Below are 27147 nucleotides of genomic sequence, written 5' to 3'. Positions count from 1 at the left end.
CAAGCAAAGGTCCCCCACCGGCTAGAATGACATTTAATACAACAGCAATCCGGGTGGATGCTGCGCGCGAAAGGAAGTGAGTGAACCCATTAAAAATTAACCAGAATAAAATGAGCCTTGAACCGAGCGAAAATTACTCACACACAAAATGGTGGAAAGATATCGCTCCACGGTTTTTTGCTTTTTTTTTGGTCCGGACAGCAGGACCGAAGGCAAGTGAGAAAATAGTTGCCGAGAACCGGGTGACCGTTTTGTCCGAAAATTAATTACACAGTAAATAAGAAATTATGGAACGAAAATTGAATAGTCCCTTCGGGTAAAAGCGCTCAGCCATTGTCAGCCGGAGCCCCGAGAATGCGGAGGGATTTTCATCGTTTCATTGTTGGGCGTTTTGGATCGGTGGAAAGGGGGCTGTTCAGACGTGTGCAGGAATGGGGTGGAAGCACCGCTCTCTTCTCCCCCAATCTTCGGGGGGTGGTGTCGGAAAGTACGTCCTGAAGAAGGACAGCTTTTATGGAAGTTAGCAGCTGCTACCGCTGATGCTTCTGTCGCCTGCATGTGCATAGCGCAGAAAATAATCCACAGCACGAGGCGAGTGCGAGTAACGCCATCGTACATAACGATCGGTGGCGTGTTTCTTCGGCAGGGGTTGTAGAAAAAACCCGGTGGAGCGTGTAGCGGCCGAAGGGAAATCATAAAATATGAACAACTTCATTTTTCTCCCCCTTTTTTTGCAACCCCTAACGCAGCTGGCAACACTTTCGGCACGTCATTGGTTGCGGGGATGGTAAATGTGCCGCTAGCTCCGCCCACTAAAGCGGGTTTCCATAGCAACAACCGTGTACATAAGGGGTGCGCTATATACATTGCACGCATCACCGTAAACGTAAACAAAACCAGTTTCGGGTGGAAGTGAAATAGCTGCTGGTCGCCGCACAAGGGGCCCGATGCGTAACTGCCGGCAAACGGAAAGGGATGAAGCCTTCTGCACTGCCGCCGGGGATGGAAATCTGTGTGGTGAAAAAGAAATGAAAACGGTCATCTCCGATGCACACACAACACAACGCTCGTTCCTCGGATTCATTCAATTTTTATTCTCTGTCAGACGCAGACTCGAACGCACGTACGTCCACGCGCCCGAACGATCTGTGAACGTGTGTCGCTCGATTTCGAACGTACAGGAAAATCGGTAATCAATAACAAAAAAAAAACACAACAACGTAAAATTAAAAAGTAACCGGCAAAAGCAGAACAGGTCCGGATTGTTGCTGAGGTGTTGTCCGTTATCGTAGTGGTTGAGTGTTTTTTTGTCGTCAAGTGTTCGGTTTCGAATTCGCGAAGGTGGTTCAAGGAAGGATTTTATCGATGCGATATTCGATTCAGCGCATACCGTTGTGCACAGTGATTAAGTGTCTCTGGTCTGGGGTGTAGTTTTGTACAGATCCCATTCATGTTTTGTGATTAGCAAAAGTGGCATTGCGGTACAGTGGTGACAGTCTGTGCAAAAAAAACACACACACATATATACACGCACACGTTTGATCGATCGGTCGATCGAAGCGGAGCAGTGCAGTGCCATTTCCAACATCAAATCACGCATCAAATGAGGTCAACTATGTCATATGACGTTAGTTGCCGATTGCGTTCAAAGTGTTCGCCGCTCAGCGACTGCTAGTGGTGATGTGGTGACAAGCCTTAACAGTGTGTAAAACATTTTTTCCCACTCCTTTGCGAGACCACCCAACGATCACTTGGATAATATTGGTGCTTGTTCGATTGGTGTCACGCTAATCCTGAAAACGAAACATACAAATACACATAATAATAATAACGAACCCGAGTTTGTGAAATTCGTCCCAGTGAGAGTGTCCTCCGGTAAATAGTGGTCGCAGTTTGGTCGCAAATCTTCATGCTAAAATCGTCAGGAATGACTGTAACTCCGGTACGAATGGCGATGACCAGCCCGACGGTGCCCATGCAGCAGAAAAGTAACACGCGGATCAGCAACTTCAGTGTCGCGTCACTGTTGGCGGACACGCGGCCCAAAACGCCCAACTCCCACCATGCCATCATCACCTCCGGCACCACCACCACGACCACCCCGACGCCCTCCCTCACCCCCCTCAGCCCGCTGATGGTGCACGGTCCGCACGGTGTGCTGCACCAGGCGGCGATGGCGATGACGACCACCACCACGGCCCTACCCGGTGCGTCACCGTCCGGCGATATGCTGCCCGCGAATCTGTCCTCGCACACGACCAGTTCCTCCTCGCCCCGGTCCCAGCACGATGCCAGCTCGCTCAAGAACGTCGACACGGATCGGGCCGACACACCGCACAGCCTGCTCGAATCGGACGACTACGACTCGAACCACGACGAAGAGGAAGACTCGATCGTGGACATTGAGGATATGGATCACGAGCTGAGCGAGAGCGGATCGGGTCGCAAGGGCAGCGGTTCGCCGGGGTCTCCGTCGACGATGGGGTTGCCGCACGGCTCACCACCGGCTGCCGCCCTAGCGGCCGCGGCCGGTCACGTACCGATCCGGCCAACACCGTTCAGCGCGCTGGCAGCGGCAGCGGCGGCCTGGGGCGGTATGAGCGGTGGTGTCCCGTGGCCCGGTGCTCGCCAGATGCCACCGTTCGGCCCGCCCGGTCTCTTCCCGGGGCAAGGTTTCGGTGCCGGTCAGCTTGGTGGAGGTAAGTTTCTCGACCGGATCATAGCAAATAAGTTCCCAATCGGTTCCCGGATGGCTCGAAGTGGGTTTTGTTTTTAAGTGAGGTTAATCGCATGCACCGGGTGTTTGCGCGTGTTCGAATTCGGTTCCGGGACGAATTAGAAATTAGGCGACCTGATTAGACAACACATTTTGGACCGCGACCGGGGAAGTGGTCTACGGGCGTGGAAGTAGTGCGGGGCGCGAGGCTTGGGTAGGTGAAAGATTAATTTCGTTTAATCGTGGCCTATCGTGGGTTAGTTCTGGTGCGGAGTGCGCATGGGTGTAGCATTGGTTCGAGTTATGTTTGCGACTCGACAGTCCAGCCCCAGAGGTGAAAGGTTAATTGTGGCGCCGAATTTCTGTCGAAAGCGCTGACAGATTTTCGGTATCACTTTGGTGCACTGCAGGGACTAAAGGCCGTACGGGAAGTTACCAATGTGGTGATAATTTGTTTGTACTTTGTTGATAATTCAACGCGTAGCGAATGTGGTCAATATTCTATTTTACTTATTGTAGAATTTTGTACCACAACTTAACGCACATGTCAGTACAAAGCATGCGAGAAAGCAAATATTGATCTTTTTGGCGGTGCTTTATGGGCATGAAAGAAAGAAAAACACCACTTGCGGATGATTTCGTGTTCCGAAAAGGTCAACATAATCGATCGGTTACGTTTCGCCCCTTTGTGCTTGGTCATTTTATTTGATTCGGTGCGTCTTCTGCCGGAGCACCCCTTTGAGGTGAGGTTAAAATGTGGCCGCAGGCGGGAAAGAACTTTGGTTTTTTGTTATTCTTACACATCCATTACAAGCCGTATTGGTGTAAGGAAGCTTGCTGCTGTACAGTTCTGCAGCAAAAGCAAAAGAAAGTGGATAAACGAAGAGCTGAAAGGGATGAATCGAAACCGGCAGCAGCAATCCGTAATCGATATCGCACCGAACCAGCTCCGTTTCAAGACACCCAAGCAGGCGGTGGGCTGGCAACAAATTAGAAACATTTAACCCATTGCTTGATGTTTGTGCTGCATGAATGAGTGAAACAAAAGGAAACAAGATAAGATGGGAACAGAGAACCTCAGCGTATCTCTGTCCGGATTGTGCCTGGGTGACGAGCGAAACGCTAATGGGAATCGAAATGAATGAAACGTAGAAAACCCATATCTGCGGGTTTTGGGGCGAACAAGTCCCAAATTAAAAAAAAAAACAAAAAGCCTGACGAAAAGTCACACATGCGTGTGTGGTTAAGTTTTCGGGGGAAAAAAACTCTGCGTGGACGGATGCAGGCCGCGCACTACCGCGGACGGAACGATTTGTTAGCGCGTTGAAGTTTATCCGACCTGACGCTGGTTGGATGCTGGCGAGTGCAAAATGTGTCACCCGTTTCCGACGGCAAACCGGCACCACATGGTGAACGGTGTGCGGATGGTTTCGTTTAAATTAGTACGACAAGCATTTTGTTTGCGTTAAAAGCGAAATCACATCGCGATTATTTGATGCTGGGGGAAGATTTGTTTTTTTTTCTTATCGTCATTTCTGATGCAAAATACAAAACGGTGCACGATTGTCGCATTGGCGTTCGTGGATAATTATACGCCTGATATTTCGCACATGTGTGCCAATGAATGACTTATGCGTATGGGTTTGTTGACATCGAAGAAAACGATCTTTACCGGAAAAAAAAATATCTGAGGATGTACGGAGCATAAGGAAAAGGTGAAATTCTACACAATTGTCATGCGTTTTGTCCTGTTATGTTAGTGGAATGTGTTCAAGGCTGGTGTAGCAGCAGGCAGCATACTTTCCTAATGAAGCATCACGGACGTACGCTTTGGAGAATGCGATAATGGCGGAGTTCAGCAAGAAAGTCTAGCTAATTCGAGACGCGATCCGTTTAGCTAGTATGTGCGCGTACGATCGGTGGCACAACACTAATCGCAATAAATCATCGATCAGTGAACGCGACCAAACGATCCTCGAAAATGCCTCCAATAAACCGTAGTACCAAATACAGTCGCGCCCGAGAGAGAAAGAGAGAGAGCGGGACAAGGAACGAGAATTGGAGAAAGAGATCGAGATCGGCGGCATCGGATAAACGTCATCAAGCACAGATGACAAACGAGCGGTCGGGAAAGATATAAACATATTTTATCGGGTCAACCGGGAGTTTCGGGAGTTTCAGGGAGTCCCTGAGCCCAGCAAGCGCGGGACGGAGAATTTCGGAAGGAATGTTTTGAGCGTTCGGCCGTTCTTCCGAACGCCTTTGCTGTTAGGTTTTCTTGACCATATTTTCTTTAATCACGGCCCTTTTTCTTTCGGGTCCGGCTATCACTTTGTCCACTTCCTGGAACCTGGAACCCCGGGAAGCATCTTTGCTGCTTTGGTGTTTTCCTCCCCTGCTTCTCGCTTCTCATCCATCGCGTACCTCCGGTGCTCCCGAGGACTTAATGTTTTCTGTAGCTTCGATGCCGACCCCTGATCAATCCCCTCAACAGAGGCAAGAAAACAATTAATTAGGCTCGGTTTCGGGGCTGTTGCGATGGGTGTTTTTTAAAGAAGTGCTTCTGGGATTTCTGGGACGCTTGGCTGGGCGGGGAACGCGGAGGAACTAGGGCGATCGGTTCTTGCTTGCAGCGAGCCAGTGTACGCTGCAAGAAGCGGGAGGACGCCGATAAGAAAGATTAATTAATAGATTTCAGATACATCTTAGCCCTGGCAAAGCGATCGTACGACGATGATGATGATGATCGCACCGAGAAGAACATCGACGCGGGAATAGTGGGAGTTGGTGGGAAGGAAGAACAACAAATCGGAACAGAATCAAAGTGGCGGTGCGGTGGAAAACGTTCGTGGGAAAAACAAACGATTGCGGGACTAAAGCACAGGGTGCAAAGAAATGTGTGTGTGTGTGTGTGTGCACATAAAACAAAACGACACAAGAAAGGCAATTTCGAAAGGGACGTCTTCATGACTTTATTTTCATCTCATGATGATGATCGCCGGATCGATCTGCTGGCGCATGGTAGCGGTAAGCAATGCGCTTAGCCATTTGCGATGCCATCACACTGTCAGTAGAAGGAAGCTGGAAACAGGAAGTGAAACCGGTGTCCCGGTGATGGCCGGTTAATTAACTTGTAATTAGTTTACACACCGGGGTTGGAGTTTTTGTGTATGTCGTTTCGTTGTGTGTGCGTGATTTTTTTTCGGTGCTCGTTGTACTATTTTTTTCCCTGTGCTTTTTTTTTTGGTAGAGATCGCAAAGACTCTCAGCAGATCTGTGTTTCTGTTTTAATGTTCTTGTAGCACTAAGACGTTAGCGATCCAAGAAGAAGAAATAATAAAAAAAAGAAATGGTTGTCGATGAAACAGGAAGCTAGAAAAATCATCAACCAAACGATGGAAGTAGATAAATGAACCAAGCAGCAACCAAGCACGGTATTATCATAATTTCACCGTTTAAATTCTATAATTTAATTAAACTAGACTCCCCGAGGTGCCTCCGGGGTTCGCGATCGCGACCGTTGTGAAGTTGGTGCGGTTGGTGCGGTAGAGCAACGCCACGGAGGGTCGATCGTTTCCTTCCACTTGGACATTGTTTTCGTTGTATTTTTCCGTAGTCGCTTTGCACTGTGTAATGTGCCCACCATCGCCACCCGTTTTCTATTACGCTTCCTTTCAAAGCACCATTTTGTGATCGTGTCAAGATCAACGGATTATTTCGTGGGTTAGGATCAAGTTGTTTGTAGCTTTTGTTTATTTCTCTCCTTCATGGTGTCTGATACTCACGTCATCACTGCTGTTGCTGGAGTGTGTAATTAGTCAATGGAATAGTTTTTGTTGTGCTGTTGTGTTCTCTGTTGCAGCTTTTCCTCGGCACCTTCCCAGTGCGGAAGGTATCGAAGTTTTGGGGTGTTTTTCTTTCTCGGAATTAAATTTCGACACAACACATTGACGCCATCTTTCACTTCACTGTGGGGCCTTTAGAAACATTTGTCCGATTGTGTTGAGTGTGCGTGTTTGTTGAGGTATGTTTTTTTTTCCTCCACTCGTTCTCGTTTAGTTTCGTTTTGTTTCATTTCACTTCACCGGAGGCATTGTCCATACGCAGTCGGAACGTTGCGCGCAAATTAAGTCATTAGGGAAACAAGGCGCTCGATCTAACCCTCGAGTCGCTGACGTTCCGGGGCTCTGTGGGGCTTACCCCAACCGCTATGAAGGGGCAGCTGAAATTTTGCGAGAGGCTTCTAGCGTCTAGCTGTTCCGGCAGGGGCGAGCACGGAAACGGGATGCGACAGGGTGAAAATTTGATAAGTGTTTTAATTAGCCCGTGTGGCGCCTTTTTGATATATTTTTATGTCAACTGTTGTTCCGTTGGGTGGTTCGGTTTTGTTTGGAGAAAATGGACAAAAAAAACAAAAACATATACGCACACGTTCCCTTTCCACGCCACCAGTAGTGCGGACGTGAAATTAATTCGCATTTTGTTTGTTTTTGCTTTGTTTGAAACGCTTCCACAGCATAATTTTACATTTGTTTAGGGAAAGTATGTAAAGCGCTCCGTTTGATAAGAAGCTAGTAGGATAGCCGTTCGGGTCACAGGAAGCAAAAACAGCACTGGGCGATGAATTTTAAAGAGGACTTATACAAAAAAAAAACACACACACACATTGATACCTCTTCTGGAAGATCCCAACCGTAATGATACAGCTATTCATTTGCTCGCCATAAAACTTCATCAAGAATACAAATTAACAACAGCGCTTATTAGAGTAATTTTACCATCAGCATGAATTAGTCCATCTCTGGTAAACGTACCTTATGCAATGGTAGCATAAAACAGCATGAAATGAAAATAGCTTTTGTACCGCATAAATGTTGCCCCTAGTGGTGGTAATGGTGCGTTTCGTAGGTGCTAACAGGCCAGAGGAGTTTCACTGTCAGCTTTGCAACGGACTCGAATTCGCGAAAGGATTTCGTTCGCAAGATTTGAAAATCCATTCCAGCCATTTTTTTTAGCGCTGGATGTGTTTGCCGGGCGACCGTCGGTCGACAGTCGGTGGTAGAAATCAAATGAAACTTTAGACGACATGTCGTGATTATCTGCAATCAGCAACTACCGGATTTCTTGTGTGCAACCCGGTGTGACGCACAGGTTCTTCGCCTGCACGATGCACAGTAGCTGAACGAATGCCGCTGCAAATAAAGCGCAAATATATTCTGCACGGTCGTTTGTTGGCACGTTGCATTCAGCTGGATTCTGTGTGCGTGTGTGCGGTTTTTTGTGTATAAAACAAATTAAAACATTTTTATAGTGTGCTGTGTCCATTCCACACCGTGTGCTGCATCGTTTTGGGGTCCCCGCGTGTACGATTGCAATGACGCGGCCGGGAATGCGAGCGAACGAGCGGATGGAAAGATAATCGAAGAGTAAACCTGCACTCTCCGGTCTGCAATCCGGCGTCCCAAAACAAACGTCCGATCGCTAATGAGTCTTGAGAGATCGCATAACATCACCTCGCCCGGGGTGCTTGAAAACTTGATCCCTCGCCTCGTCGTCGTTCCATTCGCCGTCACCACCGCCGCCGCCGAGCAGATGTGATTCCTCTGTTTGAATTCGCGGCTTCCACAGCTTATGCATTTTTATTATCCATCTCCTTCTTCGGACGCTCGGGCGAAATGAGTGTTAATGTGGGTAACGGGTGGTAACCACACCAAACCCGGGCGATTTCCTCACCCGCGGGTGGAGCCCCGGGTCCAAATTAGGAGCCCGCGGGGGCAGTGAAATTACAATAACAAATAAATTAACAACAATACTTTTCCATGTTCGCTTTTATTATAAACAAGTATCAAATTAATGTAATAATAATTTTAAATCACTTCCACCGTCCCATTCCCCATCCGTGCCCGATTCCGCCATTCGACAGCGAATGAATTAGCACCGGAAGACCGTGGGCCATGAAGGGTCTACAGCGTTTGGGACCGGGCACGGTGGTGGTGGCCCAAGGGATTTGATAATAGATTCTCAACACGCAAACCTTACCAAGGACCATTTCACTTGAAGTGGTTGTTGTTGTGTATTGGGTGGCACGAGATGGATGGAGGCCCATTTTTTCCTTTGCACAATTTAGGTTTTAACGGGCGCCTCCGTTTTCCACCAGCTTTTGTTTTTTTTTGGGCTACCTCGTGAGCTGTTTTATTATTTATTGTAATTTCCACTAATTAATATTAATTCCACCAGAAATCAACCAAACTAGGAGAAAAAATAAAACGCGACTAAATGGGATGCTAGATGGCCGGCAAACCAGGTGCTGCTACTACTCCGCCCATCAACCATTTGGTCCATTTTGTTGGTGTATTTTCATTTCAATTTCCTTATTTGAACGCGACGCATAGATTGTGCTGTGTGTGCGGTTTTAATTTTTCGGTTTGATTATCTTTCGTCTAAGAGCCCTTATTTGGGAAACACTTGGTGGTAAATTGTTCTTTGCTAATGCACTTGAACTACACCAAAAAATTGGACCATTTCTACCACCACACTTAGCTGTCCGTTAATTGGAATCAATATTAATGAAGACCTCACCTGGAACACACTTTGGACAGCTGAGTGCTGACTGTAGTGAGGTAGTGGTGTGCTTTAGCATGATTCGTTCACCAACTCACCTATCATGCGTAGAACACAGAGCTGCCACAAACCGAATTGTATGCATTGCCGATAAGACGGTGCTCCGTCCTCGATCTCGGACGGCACTATGCACCTTTCGGACACATCGGAACATTTCTATTAACGTGCCGAAGGTCAACGGATGACACGGAAACCGATCGTCCAGCGGTTGACGATCGATCGTTCGCCTACCAATCGTCCAAGACCCCAAGCTCGGACCTGCGCCAGCCAGCAGGGCGATGCATTTGAAAATAATTTACAACGCCATTGTTTGCCGGCGACTCCAAAACCCAAACCACCAGCGCAGAATAACACGGTGTGGACAACGGTGAAATGGTTTATGATTTGATTGTAAACGATCCTTGACCGGCCGGTTGCTGTTTGTGTGTGCCAGCGGGCTGGTGGTTGGTACGATGATCCCGCCGAAGAGACTGGTGCCGTAGCCAATCGATTGAGATTGCAAATGTTTGTGTGTTTGCGATGAATACAATTTCTTCGGGGCCCCGATGGGCAGAGTTGTGAGCGCAAAACTGGTTGCGGGCCCCTTTCGGAAGCTCGGTCTCGAATCAAAAGTAAGGGAGAGGATATGGATAACGCTATTGTTCGTGTTGTATTTTCTTGTACTTTGTGTCGCGTATAAATTCGGAACCACGGCGAGATGTGGGGACCTTACGTGAATGTTCCGGACGCTAATACTGGCGACGATGGTCTCCACGGGTCCCAGCGCAACCCCGCACCAACCGAGAATCGTACGAAGAATTTGAAATGCAAATCCAACGGGGAAACGAGTGATTTCCGCGAACAAATTCCCGAACTCCGAGGGAAGGAAGTTGGAAAGTTTCTTTTTTTGTTGCTCAAGTTCGTTGTTTCGTGCGCTCCGGCTTATCCTGAGGGTGGACCGGCTACACCCGGTTACGAATGATCGTCCAGCGTTGGTTTAGGGGTTTGTGTTTGAGAGAATAATTTCTTGTGGTTTTTGTGTGTGTTTGTGCTTAGAGCAATTGTAGTTACCGATTGCTGTGGAATACGATTGTAGAAGTTTGATTATGTAAAGGGTAAGATGGTGAGCGGTGGTTGAAAAATGTACTACCGCTTTCGTGCTGCTTACGCCGGGGGGCTACCGATTTCCTGTTCAACATTTTAAATGACTTAATTTGTCCAATGGTAAAACAGCCCATTGCCAAACCGTATGCCGGTTTCACTTGTACCGCCGGCAGTAGTACGGTTGCTAATTCATTCAATAATAATGTAGCCATTTTACGAGCAGCGCCCCATTCTCGTCCGCCACTTGCCGGTCGGTTGTTTGGCAAATGGCAATGGAAAGAATTTTATGGAGGATGTATTAAAAAGGCAAAACGGAAGATGGAGCGTTTTCTTTTTCCTTGCACCACGATCACGATGTTTGCAGCTGCAAAATTCAAATTTTTGACACATTTGTGCTAGGCGCACACAAGCGGTGGAGAGCCGTTAAATTGAGATGCAGCAGCCCAATGTGGCTGCCGGTGGAGGTGACCGGGGTGAGGTTACTAATGGAAACGAACTGTAGAACAATTCTAAGAATTCTACAACCCTTGACGTACTGTGTTTTTTTTTTGGGACCATTGCGCCAATTCCTCGAACACGCGCTGCGGGCAATTGAGTGGTGCACGACTAATAGCACTAGCGACTCGCGGGCAGAAAATGCAATTTTCCTCAAAACAATTAAACACCACCATGGATGTGCTCGGGCTGCATAGGAGCCGGTCTTAGGGACGTGCGGGGTTTTGCGGTGTGGCCATAAAATGACAACCATCATTAGGAACGCACCCGAAGCCCAGCGTAAATGAGATGAATAAATTTCAATCCATAACGACACTGGTCCCTCTACGGCACGTATGCATCGAGATGCTCGTAAACCCTTACGTAGGTAATGCAAAAATCCTAACCGTAGCTGCTCGGAGTCAGAATGGAGTTTTATACTTGTGACATTTACATTACATGTGTTGTACAATATAATATAATAATCCAGTTACAGACATCCATTTTCGAGCTGTATCCTTTTCATGGGCTCCTTAAGGGTTATTCCGTTTCTGTGTGTTGTTCCGAAAAATGTTCCACAACGCAAATTCCCTTGTTTCCTAGCGGAACGTCATGTTGCGCCTGTCTGCCAGAGCAAAGGAAGAGATGGAAAAGAGGGGCCCGCGGATGTCGAAACGATATTTGCGCGCATCCGACGTTGCTAATGAAGCTGTTAATTTAGATTTGTTTTATGTAACGGCGAATTTGGCGCGCATCGCGCCGAACGTACCGTGCACATCGCCCATCAGTGTCCGCGTACCAAACCGTACCGTTGCTGCTGCTTTGTACCCGCGGCTGGTACGAACCCGAAAGGTGGTTCGTCCCGTGATGATTTGAAAATTAATTTCTTTTCCACCGCTCCCAGCCACACCGCTGTGTGTGGTTTAGTGGGCACATTTTCCTGGCTCGTCGAATATCGGTCGCCTTTTCACACGCAGGTGCGATACTAGTGCGATACTGTTTGTTTAGTGTTGTTGTGTACCGTCATTTTCGGATGAATTGATCCTTTTCTTGTTGGCAAGTTTCAACCCATGGCGTTTGTTGGTGGAACGGAACGGGCGTTTGAAGAACGGAATGGAACAAAACTAGCATTTACCGGTCGATAAGAATCTTTGCTGTTGCTGCTAAGGCACAGATGGATTTCGGTTCGCTCAGACGGTTGAGATGATAAAATCGGATAGAAAAGAAATGAAATATTTATGCACTGACCACTGGGTCCCAAGAAGCTTATTTGTTTTGGTTAAGTAAAAGAACAGTTTTTGAAATTGAAACAATTTGCTACAATCAATTTTTTACATGTTCTTCCTGACATTTCACCGATCGGCGAATTTCGAAAAGATTAAAAACTCATAAGCTAACAATTTTTACATTTACATTAAAAAAAAAACAGTTGCTTATAGTTGTATAATGTTCAGAACACATTTATTTTGCTTTATTTGATCTCATCTATCAAAAGTACATTGTTCTTGTTTTATTTATCTTCATAATTAACTAGATCGTCACTACAAAATTGATCTTCGTATTTAAAATATTCTAGAAACGGATTGTGTTTGTTTTACTTTCTGTTTTTTTAACTTGAATTTTATGAAGCACGAAGATAATACTTTTAATACTAGTTTCGGAATAACTTATCATGCCTTATTGAGTGTAGTTCCCATTGATACAGGAGATGTTGTTGCTGTAAGCTCGTCGTTTTTATGTATTTTTCCACCACACAGTTTCGTTAACCGAAGTTGATGGATTGTGAACGAAGTGTGCAGCTGAGGAAGCTGATTACTTGAATAGTTAATAACTATATTACTTCCGTTACAACGCATCCAGTCGGACGTGATTGAGACGCACACACACGCCCCACGACGTAATCAATCTAGCTAATGGTTGTGTTTCGGGCAGTTAGGGAGTCGAACGCAATATCTTCAACTGGGCAACTGGACACCCATGCAACTGATAGGCTAGAGACAGCGAACGAACCCAGCGTGTTCGAGCGTGTGGACAATTGTAGACCGGAACTAGAATTTAAATAAATTAATAATAACTCTCACTCGTCCGCTGGGTGGTGGATATTGCGATGACAGGCGCGATCGTTTCGGTGCTTCTCGCGCTCTCTCTAGCGGTGTGCCCGGGATGCTGGGAGGTTGAGTGGAAATTTATTTCAATCATTTTCTATTTCCCGTCGTTTGTCCGTGGGCAAAGAAAAAGGATGTGAAAGAGAATGAGCAAAGAAGAGAAATTTCTCCACCCTCGTTCACACTCGTTCTACGTGCGGTGTGCTGGGCCTGCTGGTGTGGAGATTTACAATATTACGAGGATTAACGCTTGTCCGTCTCGTATCCGTGCCGTTTCTTTCCCTCGCTTTTGCCTTCGCGTCGAGGCTCGCGCCGCCGTATTGTTTGAATCATTTGTGCACAACCATTGGAGCTCTCGCATGACGATGAAGATCGTCGTCGAGGGGCCCCGAAACATTAGGCACTGTGTTCACCCGAGTACGCAAATTTGCGTGTCAATCGCTAATTTTGGCAATAAATTTTAATCGGCCACATAATCGCGACCAATTAATAACGCCTTCCGTTACCGAGCCGGTTGGCCGTTTTCGAAATGCCGATTCCGGTCGATTAAGATACGTCACGAACGCGCCGATCGGGAAAGGGCCGCAAATGCTACGAAAGTACATAAGCAAAAAACCGAACTGATAGGCGCTGGTAAATAAAAACGAAATGAATGACAATAAAACGCTCCGTACGGGGTACCGCCCGTTCGAAATGCATCGAATATCACGTCCCGGGGGACAAGTGCAAAGCAGCGATAATTACGGTTCGGATGCGTTTGCAGCTTGCCATCGCAACCGTGTCCTTATCTAATCTTAAACGGTTCCATGACAACGGCTGATGAGGAAGGGTCGGATGGTTCGGTCGGAAGCTAAAGGAGTCACCCAAAAAAACCGAAGGGGTCCCACCGTTGCGAGAGCACTTAAGGGACACCGTGAATGGACCGCTGCCGACGGCTGGCTGGATGGTTCTCCAAGACCGGTGGCAATGGCGCGCAAAATGTGACATTCGCGATAACGCGTACGGGTTTGCGTGTTCCGGATGAGAATGAACCGGGCGTGCGGAGTCCGGCACAAGGCCGCAGATATGGTGAGGGCTCGGACAAGAAATAAATTACGCGCTTATAAGTTATATAGAGTCATTAAAATGGTTTATCACAGGTGTAATTGATTTAATTAGTCCATTAACTTTGGAGCTACCGCGCTCGGTTTTGCATTGTAGGACCATCGTCCACCACGCAAGCCTATGCATGCCACAACAACTTGACCGTTTCTAGGGTTCGAATCGAATCGAATTTATTACCATTGTTCGTCTGAAATTGACCGCTCGAAGGTAAACCTGGGGACGGTTTTTTTTTTGTCCGCTCTTGTTGTTGTGTTACATAAACGTCATGTCGTTCAAAGTTTATGATTTTCTTTTCTTTGCTGCCGTTTAAACGTTTGCATGTCACCACGACGTCAGACAGTGGGAACTCCAAATACCTTCTCCGCCCGTCCCGAACACTCCACCTGGGGGAGTTGTTTCGGATCCGACCGGTAAGGAAAAAAAATTAAAAACTCATTTTAAAAAACTGGAACTAGCTGCAGTGTGAGGACGGGTAACCGTTTTTCGTTTTTAGCGCGCTTCGGCCAGTTCAACCCAATTAGTGCTTGTATGCAAATGGTGGCTAATTAATTGCAAAAATCTTCGTCGCCTTCGACGGCCGGACATCAGGCACGGTTCGCGTTTGCTGTGTGCCGTTGTTCCGTGGCTTCGCCTTCGGATGCCTGATTATATTTCTTGCGTGTATGCAATCGTTCAAACATGCGCGTGATGAAAAGGTCGAAGAGATATTGGTTTTTTGTTGGGCCAGGAGTTTTGCGACGCGAACGGGCTCAAAACCTGCCAGCGTGTAGGAGCGTGTGACAGAACACATTTGAAACGGGTCGACAGAAATAGAACACTCTTGGTGACCTCGATCGGGTGATGGCGTAACTTCCGCCACGTAGCATCTGGTAGCGTCATACCGAGCTTCATTCCCGCTAAGAACCTTCAGAATATGGCCCCCTTCGTCCATCGAAGGCCCTGTGTAAATGGGCGGGTGTAAAGGCCAATCGTTTCCGCTTAATTCAATTAGGTACCATAATTCTTTTCCCTAAACGACGATTGGTGCTGGAAATGTGGATGCTTTACAGCGCCGACCGAACCGACCGGGTGTATGGTGTTAATTAATCCTTTCTTCACCTTTTCGATCGACAGCAGATAAGGCGGGAGCGTGAGTGACTCAGGCGCCTTCGAATCCTTAAACAATGTTTCATTTTGAATGCCATCCTGGGGTCACCCCGAGAAGCGCAAAGGAAGGAAATGTACGGAACCTTTTTTTTATGGACCTACCGGCCAGATGACGGACGTCGATGAACCCTTTTCCGGCGGGAAGCTTAGAGACCTTTTTGCTTCCTTTTTTATGAGTTGTTTGCTGTATCGTTTTATCGTTCGAATAGGGCAAGAAGTCGCCTTGGAAAGGGCTTTTGTTCCCGGGGCCCAGCGCTAAATAGCGGTCTAGATTGGGGAGACAGTTTTATAATCTCACCGGAACATACAACCGACGTTCAGGACTTGTTGGAGTCTTTGCGGTTTGTCACAATTCCGGAGACTTTCATCAAGAATTTTTTGGGTTTTTACTGCAGCTCATTTCCCTGCCAAGTGATGTCGGTGCTGTACGATGCTATGATAATGGCCAGCTATATAAAGCAGTTTATGGCTTTTCTATAGTCATGGCGTTTTTATCGTTTCTCATAGACGTTCCACCATCCAAAGGATTCAATGTTTGGAATATCTTCTTTACTGTTCAAAACAATTGCGATTTAACCTTCCCAGCATTAGCATTAAAACTCAACGAACAAAAGCTTTCCCCCAAAAACACAAAAAAAAACGTCCAACGTGTGCACTACAAGTGCTACAATAAAATTCAAATTAAAATGTACCAGATTTGCACAGCCCAACGATCGGACCAAAAATGTCGATCCAATCGCACCACCGCTCGACAACGGTTGCCGATTTCCGCTGACGGATTTCGTTCGGCGGAAGCCCTGGGCCGGGTGATCGCGGCATTTAGTGCATTCCGATACGTCTGATCGAGCATTTGTTTTATTTCCCAATTGCTTTCGCTCGGTAACCCTGTTTCGCCCTTTTGCTACAGCAAACATTTGGCAGCAGGTTTCGCGGCTACCCATATTAGACTGGGAGGGAATTCTTTCTCGGCGGAGGTTAGAGGCGTTGCGTTTGGCCATTTCCTCCCCCGGTGGTTTGTCCCAAGAGCGCTACGACATCAAAGGAAAAACCTGTACCACCGATTCGTACATTCGTTCGGGGACACATTCTTCGGCGGTGGGAAGCAGTGCGGTAGCGTGTCTTCGCGATGGTATCCCTCCATGTCGCTTGAACCGTTGTTTTGCAGCTGATTTTCGCGTTCTGGCGCGCCTGTGCGCGAGATGCGCTGCGAGCAGTACGGTAACGGAAGTTGACCAAATATCACCGAAGGAATATATCGGTAACATCACACACGGTTCACGGTGAAGTTGGGAGGCGGGTAGAATCACTGCGACTAAGATTATCTTATTACCATTTGTCAAACCTGATAGCGGGGACGAGATTTTTCAGCGCGGCGGGATTGGCACGACAACCGGCATGTTTTGCCTTGGAATCGCGAAACATGTGTGTGACAAAGCGTGTCGTTGGCTTGAGCCGTAGGCAGAGAGCGGAGATCGCGATCGAAATGTGCGGTTGCGGTTGGTGGTGTTGTGTACAAGTGCGGTAGATGGAATTCGTCACGGTATCCAACTGCACTGAAACGCGCAACAGCAAATTGATTTGATTGCAGTTAATGAATTGCTGGTCGTTTCACAGACGAGGCGAGGGGATTGGCGATGGTGGCGTGCGCGTAAATTCACTGATCAAATGAACATTAGCAATTTAGATAAGCGGTTGCATGGTACAGGGCAGGAGGTGTACATTTGGTTTGACAGTAAACATAACATTCAATTCGTTGCTGTTTATGCTAGTTCTAGAGATAATGTTTTTGAATAGAGTTGAAATTTTTTGGATCTATTCGAAGAATTTTCAAAATTCCTGAGATTGACAAATAAATTTAGTTCATTACCTCAGGTAGACTCACATATAGAACCACATTTCTGCTGTGGGAACGGTATTTCGATGTCTTTCTGGGAAGGATCACCGCCGCCAGCTTTTGTGTGAGTGTTTGCGATTGAGATTAGATCTTGTGTGCAAAAAAAGAAAAAAACAACACCCATCGATCCTCCTATTTCTCACCCAGCACGGTAACAAGCAATTACTAATCGACGCTAATGGAAATGCAAATTTCTCACTGCTGCTCCTGCTGCTGCCTACGTGGTAGTCTTCATCATCATAACACCGCACTGCATCCAGGGTGCTCTGTACTACTGGTGGCAGCCACAGTGTGTGTATGGGTGCCTCGGGTCCCACTGCCAGAGGACCGCGATTAAGCGGTAGGGCTGTGCAAAAGTGAAATAAAACTGCTACACAAACACGAAGCAAAAGCAATCGCATTTGAACCTGAACCCGAACTAATCGATTCGCTCTCTTGTGCAAAACAAATTAGTAAAAGCAAAGCACACACAAGGTTTTCTCGTCCCCTTCACCCCTTCTCAGCCAAGTCGCCATTGCTCGGCCTGCTTACCACCTTTACTGTGGGCCGCGTGCCCTTGGAATACCATCGCACACAAAAGCATTGGCCTGCGCGGGCAAGGCACCTCGGTCAGCAAGAAGACATTGCATTGCATTGCAAATTGCAGGCAAGTTGTAGAACATCCCCAAACAACTACCACCGCAAAACATCGGTTGGGCGTATTCGCGGTACGGTAAAATACGGAATGAAAAAAAAAAAGATAGAACTGGGTTGTAATCAAAACTTTCCACCTATACACACCGAACGAGTACTAACAACGTGCACATGGTCCCTTTGGAGGAGTGGCAAACGAATGAAATTAATTTATTAAACTGCAATTCACACGTCTTCGATCCATTACGAAAGACCCTGAACATTGCACATTGCGCAAATGCGTGCGAACGGGACGGTGCAAAGTGTAACAGCATCAGCATCAACTGGGCACAACCACTACTGTGTACCGTGGCAAACGTTGCACTCCGGCTGCACGCGGAATGTCTGCTGGGCGAATGCGCGATCCGACACTGTATGTGCGGGCGTACGGTTATCAGCCCGTTTCTCCGTTCTGCTCGTTGGGACGTGGGGTCTAACCTTTATTTACTGCTTCACCACCATTATAGCCCACGGCAGGACAATGTGAACTTCCGTGACGGGTGCAACCAACCGGAACGTTGTGGTTTTTTTCCCTTGCTTCACAGGAAGTGTTTGGAAGACGGAATGGCAGGCAACGTGCCCGGGGTGGGTCGGTTAGTGGAACACCAGCATGAAATATGTTTTCTGCACGGTGTCGTACCGAACTCCCCAGTTGCGATGTAAAGAGCAGTAAGAATGCTTTGTGTGGGGTGTGGCCAAAAACTGGAGCTCGAAAAAAGGACGCCCAAAGTGAGGTGGTGTTGTATTAGCTTTTTTAATATGATGGGTTTCTACAGAGTTGTATCAGTAGAACTGAAAAAAAGGAATGACGATAGTGTTGTGTTGAATGAACCTCTTGAGAAGAGTCATCTTTAGTAAAGAGTCATTCGAACCATGAATCGGCTTTCAAAAGCCTAATGAACCACCCAGGATTTATTTCTTGAACTTCTCAGCTTCACGGGTGTAGGCAACCGAAGACTAGATGTACTTGAATTTATTGCAGAATCTCCACATAAATAAACGTCAAATCTTCAAACGTTGGAAAATCTTGAATCTTCAGAATAGAGATTCTAAGTCAATCATTTGGTTTAAATCCACATTCAGATTCACGGATCTGAATCAGGCATACGAAACACTATACGTGGAAGTTCTCGAATGTAACTGTTATTAATTGAAAAGTTTGCATATATTAAATCTGTGGTACAACATTTAATAGACGTGTTGGGGACCGAGGTATTCACCGATGTTGACGGTACGCAAATCCACAAATGCACAGAAAGCTCTGAAACTTCTTCTTGTCGACGCGGTACCGGTAATGCCGATACAATGGCGTCGATCGTCGTCAATTAACGCTGATTGAGGTTATAATTTACTGTGTCACTTACCCAGTGCCACTTCCACAGCCACTTGACTGCTGAGCGCTCTCTTGACTTCGGTGTGCGTTCCTATCAATTAACTCCAGCGGGATGGAGTTTCCGTACATCAGACTAACGGCAGCAGTAGCAACAGCAGCAGGAAAAAAGGGGTACTGTCGCACTGTCTGTTCTGCTGGATGCTACGGTAGGACGGTATCGATTGCTTGATGTCTAATAGACTATTAGCTTCCTCGCTGGGACATACACTTACCACCGTCACCCGCTTCCGCTATTCGGGTGCGCGCTTCCGCTCGGTTCTGTTGTGTTGTCTTTTTGTGTAAAAATAAACATATCGCTGTCACTGGGAACGCCGCCAGTAGTCGCTGTGCATGTGGCAACGGAACGGAACCAAAACTGATGCTCGCAGGCAGTAGGGTACGGAACGGTAAGACATTCTACCTCTGCCACCAGTTAGTACGTAGCAGCAAGCCACACTTGACTAATGAGACATTAGAGATCTTCGACAAGCGTTCTGTAAGGGGAATGTGCATGAGTGTGCCCTTTCTGTCGAACGCTTTCGAATGCGCGTTAAAGACTTTTCGAATGGAACCCTTGGTGTGGAGTTCGGCGTTCCGCATTAGGCTGGAAGTAGACGCCGCGAGACGTAAACCTCGAATTGGATGTTCATAAAACATGAAAAATTAAAAATCGTAATAAATCTTGCGGCGATGTTCACTCTCCACTCATCGTGCTTGGCCGTTTCCACAACAAGCTCGTACTCGTCGTTCGGATGAGGTGTTGTAAATTTATTAGTATGACGATTGCTTCGAAAGACCACAGTGCTGTCGCGTGGTGTTGTGTTTGTATTTAGATAGCTGTCTTCAGCAACTTTATTAACTGTCACTTGAAATATTGTAATGTGTCTTTCGGCGCATACACGCACCGGGTCAGGAACTTTTCTCACGGCGCAAACGGTGCCAGAAAGGGGGCTATGATCGTACGCAAGCACGAACACAATGATGAACGAGATACCTCACTTACCGATGATGAGGGCATTTTATTTTCGATGTTCGAGCACATGTTATAGGAGGGTGCATCCGTGGGACGAATGTACAGCTGGCACGCGATTACGATGTAGTGTCGAACTACTCGGTCGGTTCCAAGCTCCGAGCAAGGGTTGTTATGATTGAAAGACTGCCCTGGTATTCTTCGCCTCCCAAGGGTTCTTCGAATGTTTGACAATCTGTTCCGATGGGCAGGGAAAAGGTGGCACATCGGTGTTATGTTCCTGGGTTGATTCAATGCATGCATGCTACTCACGTGTCAGGAGGTGTTTGGCGAACGAATGTTACTGATCAGTTGCCTTCTCGTTTTTTTTTTTGCATTTCCTTTACAGATAACGAACCGCCTCGTATCAAGTGCAACCTGCGGAAGCATAAACCGAACCGGAAGCCTCGCACACCCTTCACCACCCAACAGCTCCTGTCGCTGGAGAAGAAGTTCCGCGAAAAGCAATACCTCAGCATAGCGGAACGGGCCGAGTTCAGTTCGTCGTTGCGGCTGACCGAAACGCAAGTGAAGATTTGGTTCCAAAACCGGCGGGCCAAGGCGAAGCGATTGCAGGAAGCGGAGCTGGAGAAGATCAAGATGGCTGCCCTCGGGCGAGCACCCGGCGCACAGCTGTACATGGGCTACTTCCATCCAAGCTTAATGGGTGGCGCGATGCATCTGGGATAAGAAGCCGGTGCAGGAATGCGATCGTCCCGACGGTGAAGGCCAATCCCAACCAACCAACAAACCAACAAACCAACAAAACCTACCAACCAATCAACCATTGTGAATATTAGCATTTAAGTGTCTATTGCTAAACGACTGTTGCATACTCCTAAGATAGTACTGCCGAAGTGTGAGGTTATGATTAGGTATTTATTTTAGTTTGCTCATCCAAACGTCCTAACCCTCCTAATCCGGAATCGTAACTCCGGGTTTCCTTGCGCCAAAGCAAATCCCTTCTCCTCCTCTTCGTCCTTCTCCATTTTCTGCCTCTGCGTATCGCCCTAGAGGTGTCAGCCCCCGTCCATAAGGCGTCCCGGTGAGGCGAGAAGATTTTAATTTTATTTATTCCTAAACGCGTTTTCACCTCCTTCACCCCACTCCATATCACCCACTCCACCGCCGCAGCTCGTCATAGTCAGGCAAGAGTTTTGTAAATATCAATCGTAAAGTTACGGTACGGTACGCCCCACGGCGCATTGTTGAGTGGTGTGTTGGACCAACAACACGTCAGTGCCGCGAGACAAAAAAAAATCCCGCCATTTGTAAATATTATCCCACGAAAACGCATTTGGCATCCCAAGGAGCGTGCGAAACGTTTTCGGCCAATTTGCTCCCTTCCATTCCCTTTCGCTGGTGTGGTGTTTGGTGCTGTGTACCCCAAGCCGCCGTTCCAACGCCCAGATGAGTGCGCCCCCGTCGGCATGCGGGAAACAAACTTCATCCGCTTCTTTCCCGCCCCAGCATCCCTCCTATCCCCGGCACAATTGTAACGAATTCGGCTACGGTGGACGCCGTTTGGACAATACGGGTTTCGAGCGTTTTTCGATTAGGAATCGTTCAAATGGGAAGGAAAACCTCAAGTGTGTGCACGGTTTTAATTTCTTAATTTTTTGTAAATAGCAGCAGCTCGTAATGTGAGACACACGAAACCGGAGGAGAACAGGCCGCCGAAAGCTAGGCGAAGGAGGATGGGAACGAGTTGTAGGGGAGAGGTAGAAGTTGGGGTTAAAAAAGTTTAAAAGGCAAACAGCGAACGGAGCGAGGTGTTTCGTGGCGAGATTTCCGATCGGTTGAGTTATGCGTCCGATCGATACGAGGCGAATGTGAGGTGTAAATAGAGTAGTGCTAGGCGAGTAGGTAGACCTCGGGAAGGACGACGACAGGTGGAGACGCTTTTTTGTTTAAAAGGTGACAGCTTCCTCGGCCATTGTGAGTTGCTAATAGAGAGGTGCCGTTTGATGGCAGGTCTCCAATGTTTTGTGTGTCGTGTGCCGATCTCGATCGATTACTTATCCAATTGCTGCCAAAGTTGTACACTGGGCCCCAACCTCCCGGGAGTATGGGACGCGAGCAGTGAAAACCACTTAAGTGGAAGGTAAATAGGGTTAATTTGACGCCTGAAGCAAAGCTCATAAACAATTAAATCGGGCACCATACCACAAAAACCAACCAAGCGATGGAAAATCGATCAGGCAAGGTGTGTATGCAGGGCAGGACAAAGCGTAGGACAAACAGGCCAGAGTAGTTTGGGGGAGGAGGAGGTTTGTGTGTTGGTTCAGAAACACGGTGACGCACACTTGCCATTAGCAATCAAACGGGCGCTTGATGCTGTGGGATGCTCGATTGAAGATTTGAGAAGGGGGTGGAGAGATGTTTGGTATTATTTCGACTGGTCGCTTCCCGAAGCCGAAAGCTGCGCACTAGGAACAATAAGCAAAAAGGCGAAGCGTAAGAAAATATCATGCAAATGTAAGTGCTAGTGCGTAAGGGTAGATACAAATATGCTGGTGATTTGAACACTAAGAGAACTAAGAAAAGATAAAGAAAAGGAAAATATATACAATAAATAATGAAGAACAAAATGTGGCTTCTCTTTTACTGATTTGTATACCAAGAGCTTTAAACAATATCACACGAAATTTACAAAAATTGAACAGCAAACGATGTGTAAGTATTTTTTTCCAAACAGTTCCGGTACTCACATATGTCTCCGAGACAAGGACTTTGTCAAAAACTGATGAAGCCTTCGAGTGGGAAATGTTCTGAAAGATTTTGGGTTCCATATGTGTGGAATGAGTATGTGTGGGTATATAGACTCTTCAGGTCCTTTGAATGGCGCTGGTCGTTCCACTCCAGAAAGTTATTATTTGATTAATTTATTTTAAATTAATTATCTTCAAATATTTTTTTTTAGCGTACATTGTCTCATCGTTTGTATGACCTAATAATGATTTGTTGTTTTTTTCTGAATCGATTAAAGTATTCAGTAATGTTGTGTTAATTCTTCTCCATATGCAATTGAATTACATTACAACTAATGGTTGACCATCTGTGATTTGATTTCCTAATTGGGGATTTGAACCAAAACTGTACTTTATATTGGGGCATATGTTGTTGACTCTCTTCTTTATTAGTGGTAATAAATTAAACAAGTCTTGGCCTATCAATTTTCTTTGTTTTTTTAAGACTTTTTGAACTGTAGCAGCTTAGTTAGTAGTCGGTAGTAGAGCAGAATTTGTTTTTTATTTCCTTTTGTTATTTCCTATATAACGTTATATTGTTCCTATATAATATCACTACGCAGGCTGAGACAATCTTATAAATCATATCAAAGATGCAAACCTTAATATTGAATCCACAAGTTAAACTTACTTGCCTTGCCATTGGGCACATCCGTACATTTGATCCGTAAACATTGCGACGAGACTCAGTTGTTAACAATTTTCTCAATATAATTTTGATGGCCTTTCATGTATGTTTTGCATCTCTTGAAGAACAATTTGTTTATATTTGTTTAAATTTTATATGATTTATTTTTTCGATTAATAATAAATTAGCAAATATTTTGTAATCAAAACGTTTTTTATCGTCGTTGCGTAATTTGCGGTTTTATTTTATGTACTCTTTGTCACTGATTGGAAAAATCAAAACATCCGTCCATTGCAGCTGTAAAAAGCATCAACTCAATTCAACCCATGCTTAATCGGGCCAATGATCAATCGAGAAACCCTTCCCGTGATAGCAAGCGTTCGAACTCGGTCGTCTCCGGTGTCGCTACTGTATAGTGTTAATAGCGCTTAATTCGCAACGATTATCCACAATCAGTGGATTATTATATCCCGCCACGTTCAATTAATTCCATTCGACACTGGCGGCAGGGTCCGAACCATAAATTTCCGCCACTATTAATCGAATCGGACGTTCTAGGGGGGCCGAAAAAGAAGAGACCGAGAGAAGGAGCGAGAAAGAGAGGGAGCGAGGGCGATGTGCAGTGGCGAGTGAACTTAAGGCACGGTATCCACGAGCCGCTCAATCAGCCGCTCATTACGAGGGTGGATGATTTGAATGATAGGCGGATTCATAAAGAGCGGCCGAAAAATCGATTCTACCGCATGCCGGCAGCCTGATGGGTTTAGTGATTTCTCCACGGGAAGTCCGTTGCGATCCCCTTGGGTGGGGATCATGGCGCCGAGGGTGGTGTGGATGGTTGAAATGCAAGTTGAACAGTATGCGCAACATTTTGGGCAGCGAAACACTCGGTCTGCGAACCGAGGCCACAAAGCTATTCGGGAAGACCCCCTGGCGGTAGGATCGTTTCCCGCGTATAGCCCTTCGCAGCGTACAACCGCAGAGGGAATACACACGATAAGACGTTACTAATGACATCGGGCGAGCACGATTGACGCTTCCTTTAGCTGCAGCTTGAAGCGATAGTAGTTGGAAGCGTGTTGGGTCGGTATCGTCAGGGTATATGCAGTCGAAATGGGTGAGCGCTGACGGTACGATGATTACCATGATAGGGAACAATAATAATCGAATCGGAAATAATTATGCGCTATAACACTCATCGCACTAATCCAGCGAGAATGAGATTTTGCTGGCCGTTCGTTGGAAGTGGGGAATAACTCAATGATAAGAAGTCACTGTAGGTCACTGCTATCGGCGTGTGCATGAATGGTAACGGTTGTGCTGTGTTTCATCGAAAGCATAAGTGTTAGTAAACTAATTACAGCTGCAGCATACTGAAAGTACAAACCACCAACTAATGAAAGCTAAAGGAGAATGTAAACCAATCAAGTGTTTTCTGTTTTGAATATAAATTTAATAATTTTTATTTAATATGACGTGTTTAATTCGTGACAAAACTATAGAAAAATGACCTTTTCTACTGTGTTGCTACGATCTAAGCGTTCAGATAATTGTAATAAAAGTACTGATCTGAATCTATAATGTGTCTCTAATGTGACGTTAGTCTGTGGCTGTGCAGCTTAAAATGTAACAATCGTAGCCACATTTGCAGCGAGCGTTACGAATGGTGGCAGATATCGCACAAATCGCTCATTTCTCGGAATTAATTAAATCAAATTACCACACAGAACGGCGTTCTACCGGCATGCCCGGCAAAACGGGACCCTTCCGATCCCACCCAATCCCCGGAACGTCTCGGTTCATCATCGAACAAGTGCGTGTAATAGCAATTACGGTACGACGTAATGAGCAATAAAAACCTCATCTGTAAATCTCTCGTTTCGCTGATGCTCCACAATGTCGCAACGGCATACATGCGCGAGTCATGTGCAATGAGCTGTACTGCATGGACTTCAAATTGCATCAGTGTTTATGGGCGTTTAGCACGTTCGCGCAGTGCAGCCACAGCGCTAGCGACGACAAGCGTCGACCAGGCTGAAGATTATGAGATTTCGCCGTGCCAATATACCACGGTGCGGATGCGGCGAAGAAACCCGTACACCAAACCGAAAAAGATTCTAATCGATCGGCCCAAATAAAATGGGATGAAATGAGCAAACGCTCGGATGGTTTTGGAAGGTTTTATCGCACGGGCAGCGGGTTGCGGCTATGGAAATTGGACGGCTACAGTTTGCTTCCTGAGGCGGCCTTCTGGCTGCTGGTGACAACGAAGGAACGCTGGAAGAAGGAATCCGTAAAGAAAAGAAGGAATCGAGACCTGTGTATGTTTTAACGATGCTGATTAGCGGACGAGATTACGAGCGTTAGGCAGGCAAGATTGGAGTTGTCTCCACCTCGGGCACACGGGTTCATCTTTCGGTGTTCAGAAGCCGCCGGACCGAAAACGACGCCTCACGCAACCATTCTCATACGCGAGATCATATGGTATCGCCGGAGCCGAAAACTGTAGCTCCAGTAGCATAAATTTATCGCTCTCCGTATCGTGATTGTCGTTCACGTAGCATCGTCATCATCATCAGCATCATCATCATGGTAGCGTTTACAATCGCATCGCAGCAAGCATCGAGTGGGATCCACACAACGCGACAGCGCAACGCCGTTGATGGGTTTTAATTTGGACAAGTATTTATATAAACAAATTAACCGGACAGATAGAGATAAAAAAGCAAATTAATATCACACAGCGTTTTCTGGACTGGCGCGCTAGCGGGGTGACGATCGCGGACGAAGGAGGAGAACTCAATGTTTTCGACTTCCGAACGGTTCGTCCAGAGCTGACAGAATGACCGCGTTGACAGAACTGGCCATTAACTACAGCGCAACGTTGTCTGGCGTCCGTTTTCTCCGGGAACCGGTTTCGCGATTGAAAACGATCGTGCAGGACACACGGGCTGGTTAGCCATTCTAATGAATGGGACATTCTGTTTTTGTGAATGAATAAATATTGCCCGCGTCGCCGGGATGGCTTTAGGTTTTAGGAGATTATTGTGTGTTCTGTTACTCAATCGTTGCATGTTTTAGGATAGTACAGGTAGTTTAGGGTTTCGCGACGGGCCTAGGGTCAGTTAGCGCATAGCGAGTTGGTGGCTGTAGACCCAAACGGACGCAGAGTAACGCAGGAATATCATCATTGTGTTAAAATTTATGCCAACTGTCATGATCGTGAAGACTGATACCGATGTGATTTAATGGTGAGTAACTACGGAGCAGCAAATTAATTCCAATAAAGCGATGATGAGGGTTTGAATATTTGAAATTTTACTTAATTAATACTCATAACTTGCCTAGCCTTAAAGCATTTTTCGAAAGTAATACATGTTGTGTAAATTGTCACAATCATGCAACATGGTATCCGTTGGTTGAAAGCAGAACAAAAGCATAATTGCTTAATTTGTACATTGTTCGCGTCGGTATTCTTCGCCATTTCCTGTGCTGTTTTATCCCCGAAAAACTTTCCTGCCGTACGGATTCGGTCCCTCCGCGAAACGGTTTGTAACACTTCATACCATCGAT

General features: G+C 46.5%; 1 protein-coding gene across 1 annotated transcript; it reads left to right on the top strand.

Moving 5' to 3' along the window:
• The first annotated feature begins 1909 nt into the window (after positions 1 to 1909).
• Positions 1910 to 20886, top strand: LOC128719793 (muscle segmentation homeobox). Its single transcript, XM_053813430.1, has 2 exons — positions 1910 to 2699; positions 20546 to 20886. The coding sequence occupies exons 1-2, from the start codon at positions 1910 to 1912 to the stop codon at positions 20884 to 20886; spliced, it is 1131 nt and encodes a 376-aa protein (XP_053669405.1).
• Positions 20887 to 27147: the final 6261 nt, after the last annotated feature.

Source organism: Anopheles marshallii, chromosome 2 (assembly GCF_943734725.1).
Source record: "Anopheles marshallii chromosome 2, idAnoMarsDA_429_01, whole genome shotgun sequence".
Lineage (NCBI taxonomy): Eukaryota > Metazoa > Arthropoda > Insecta > Diptera > Culicidae > Anopheles > Anopheles marshallii.
The sequence above is the reverse complement of the archived record's forward strand: the minus strand, read 5'-3'. Positions and strand labels throughout refer to the sequence as shown.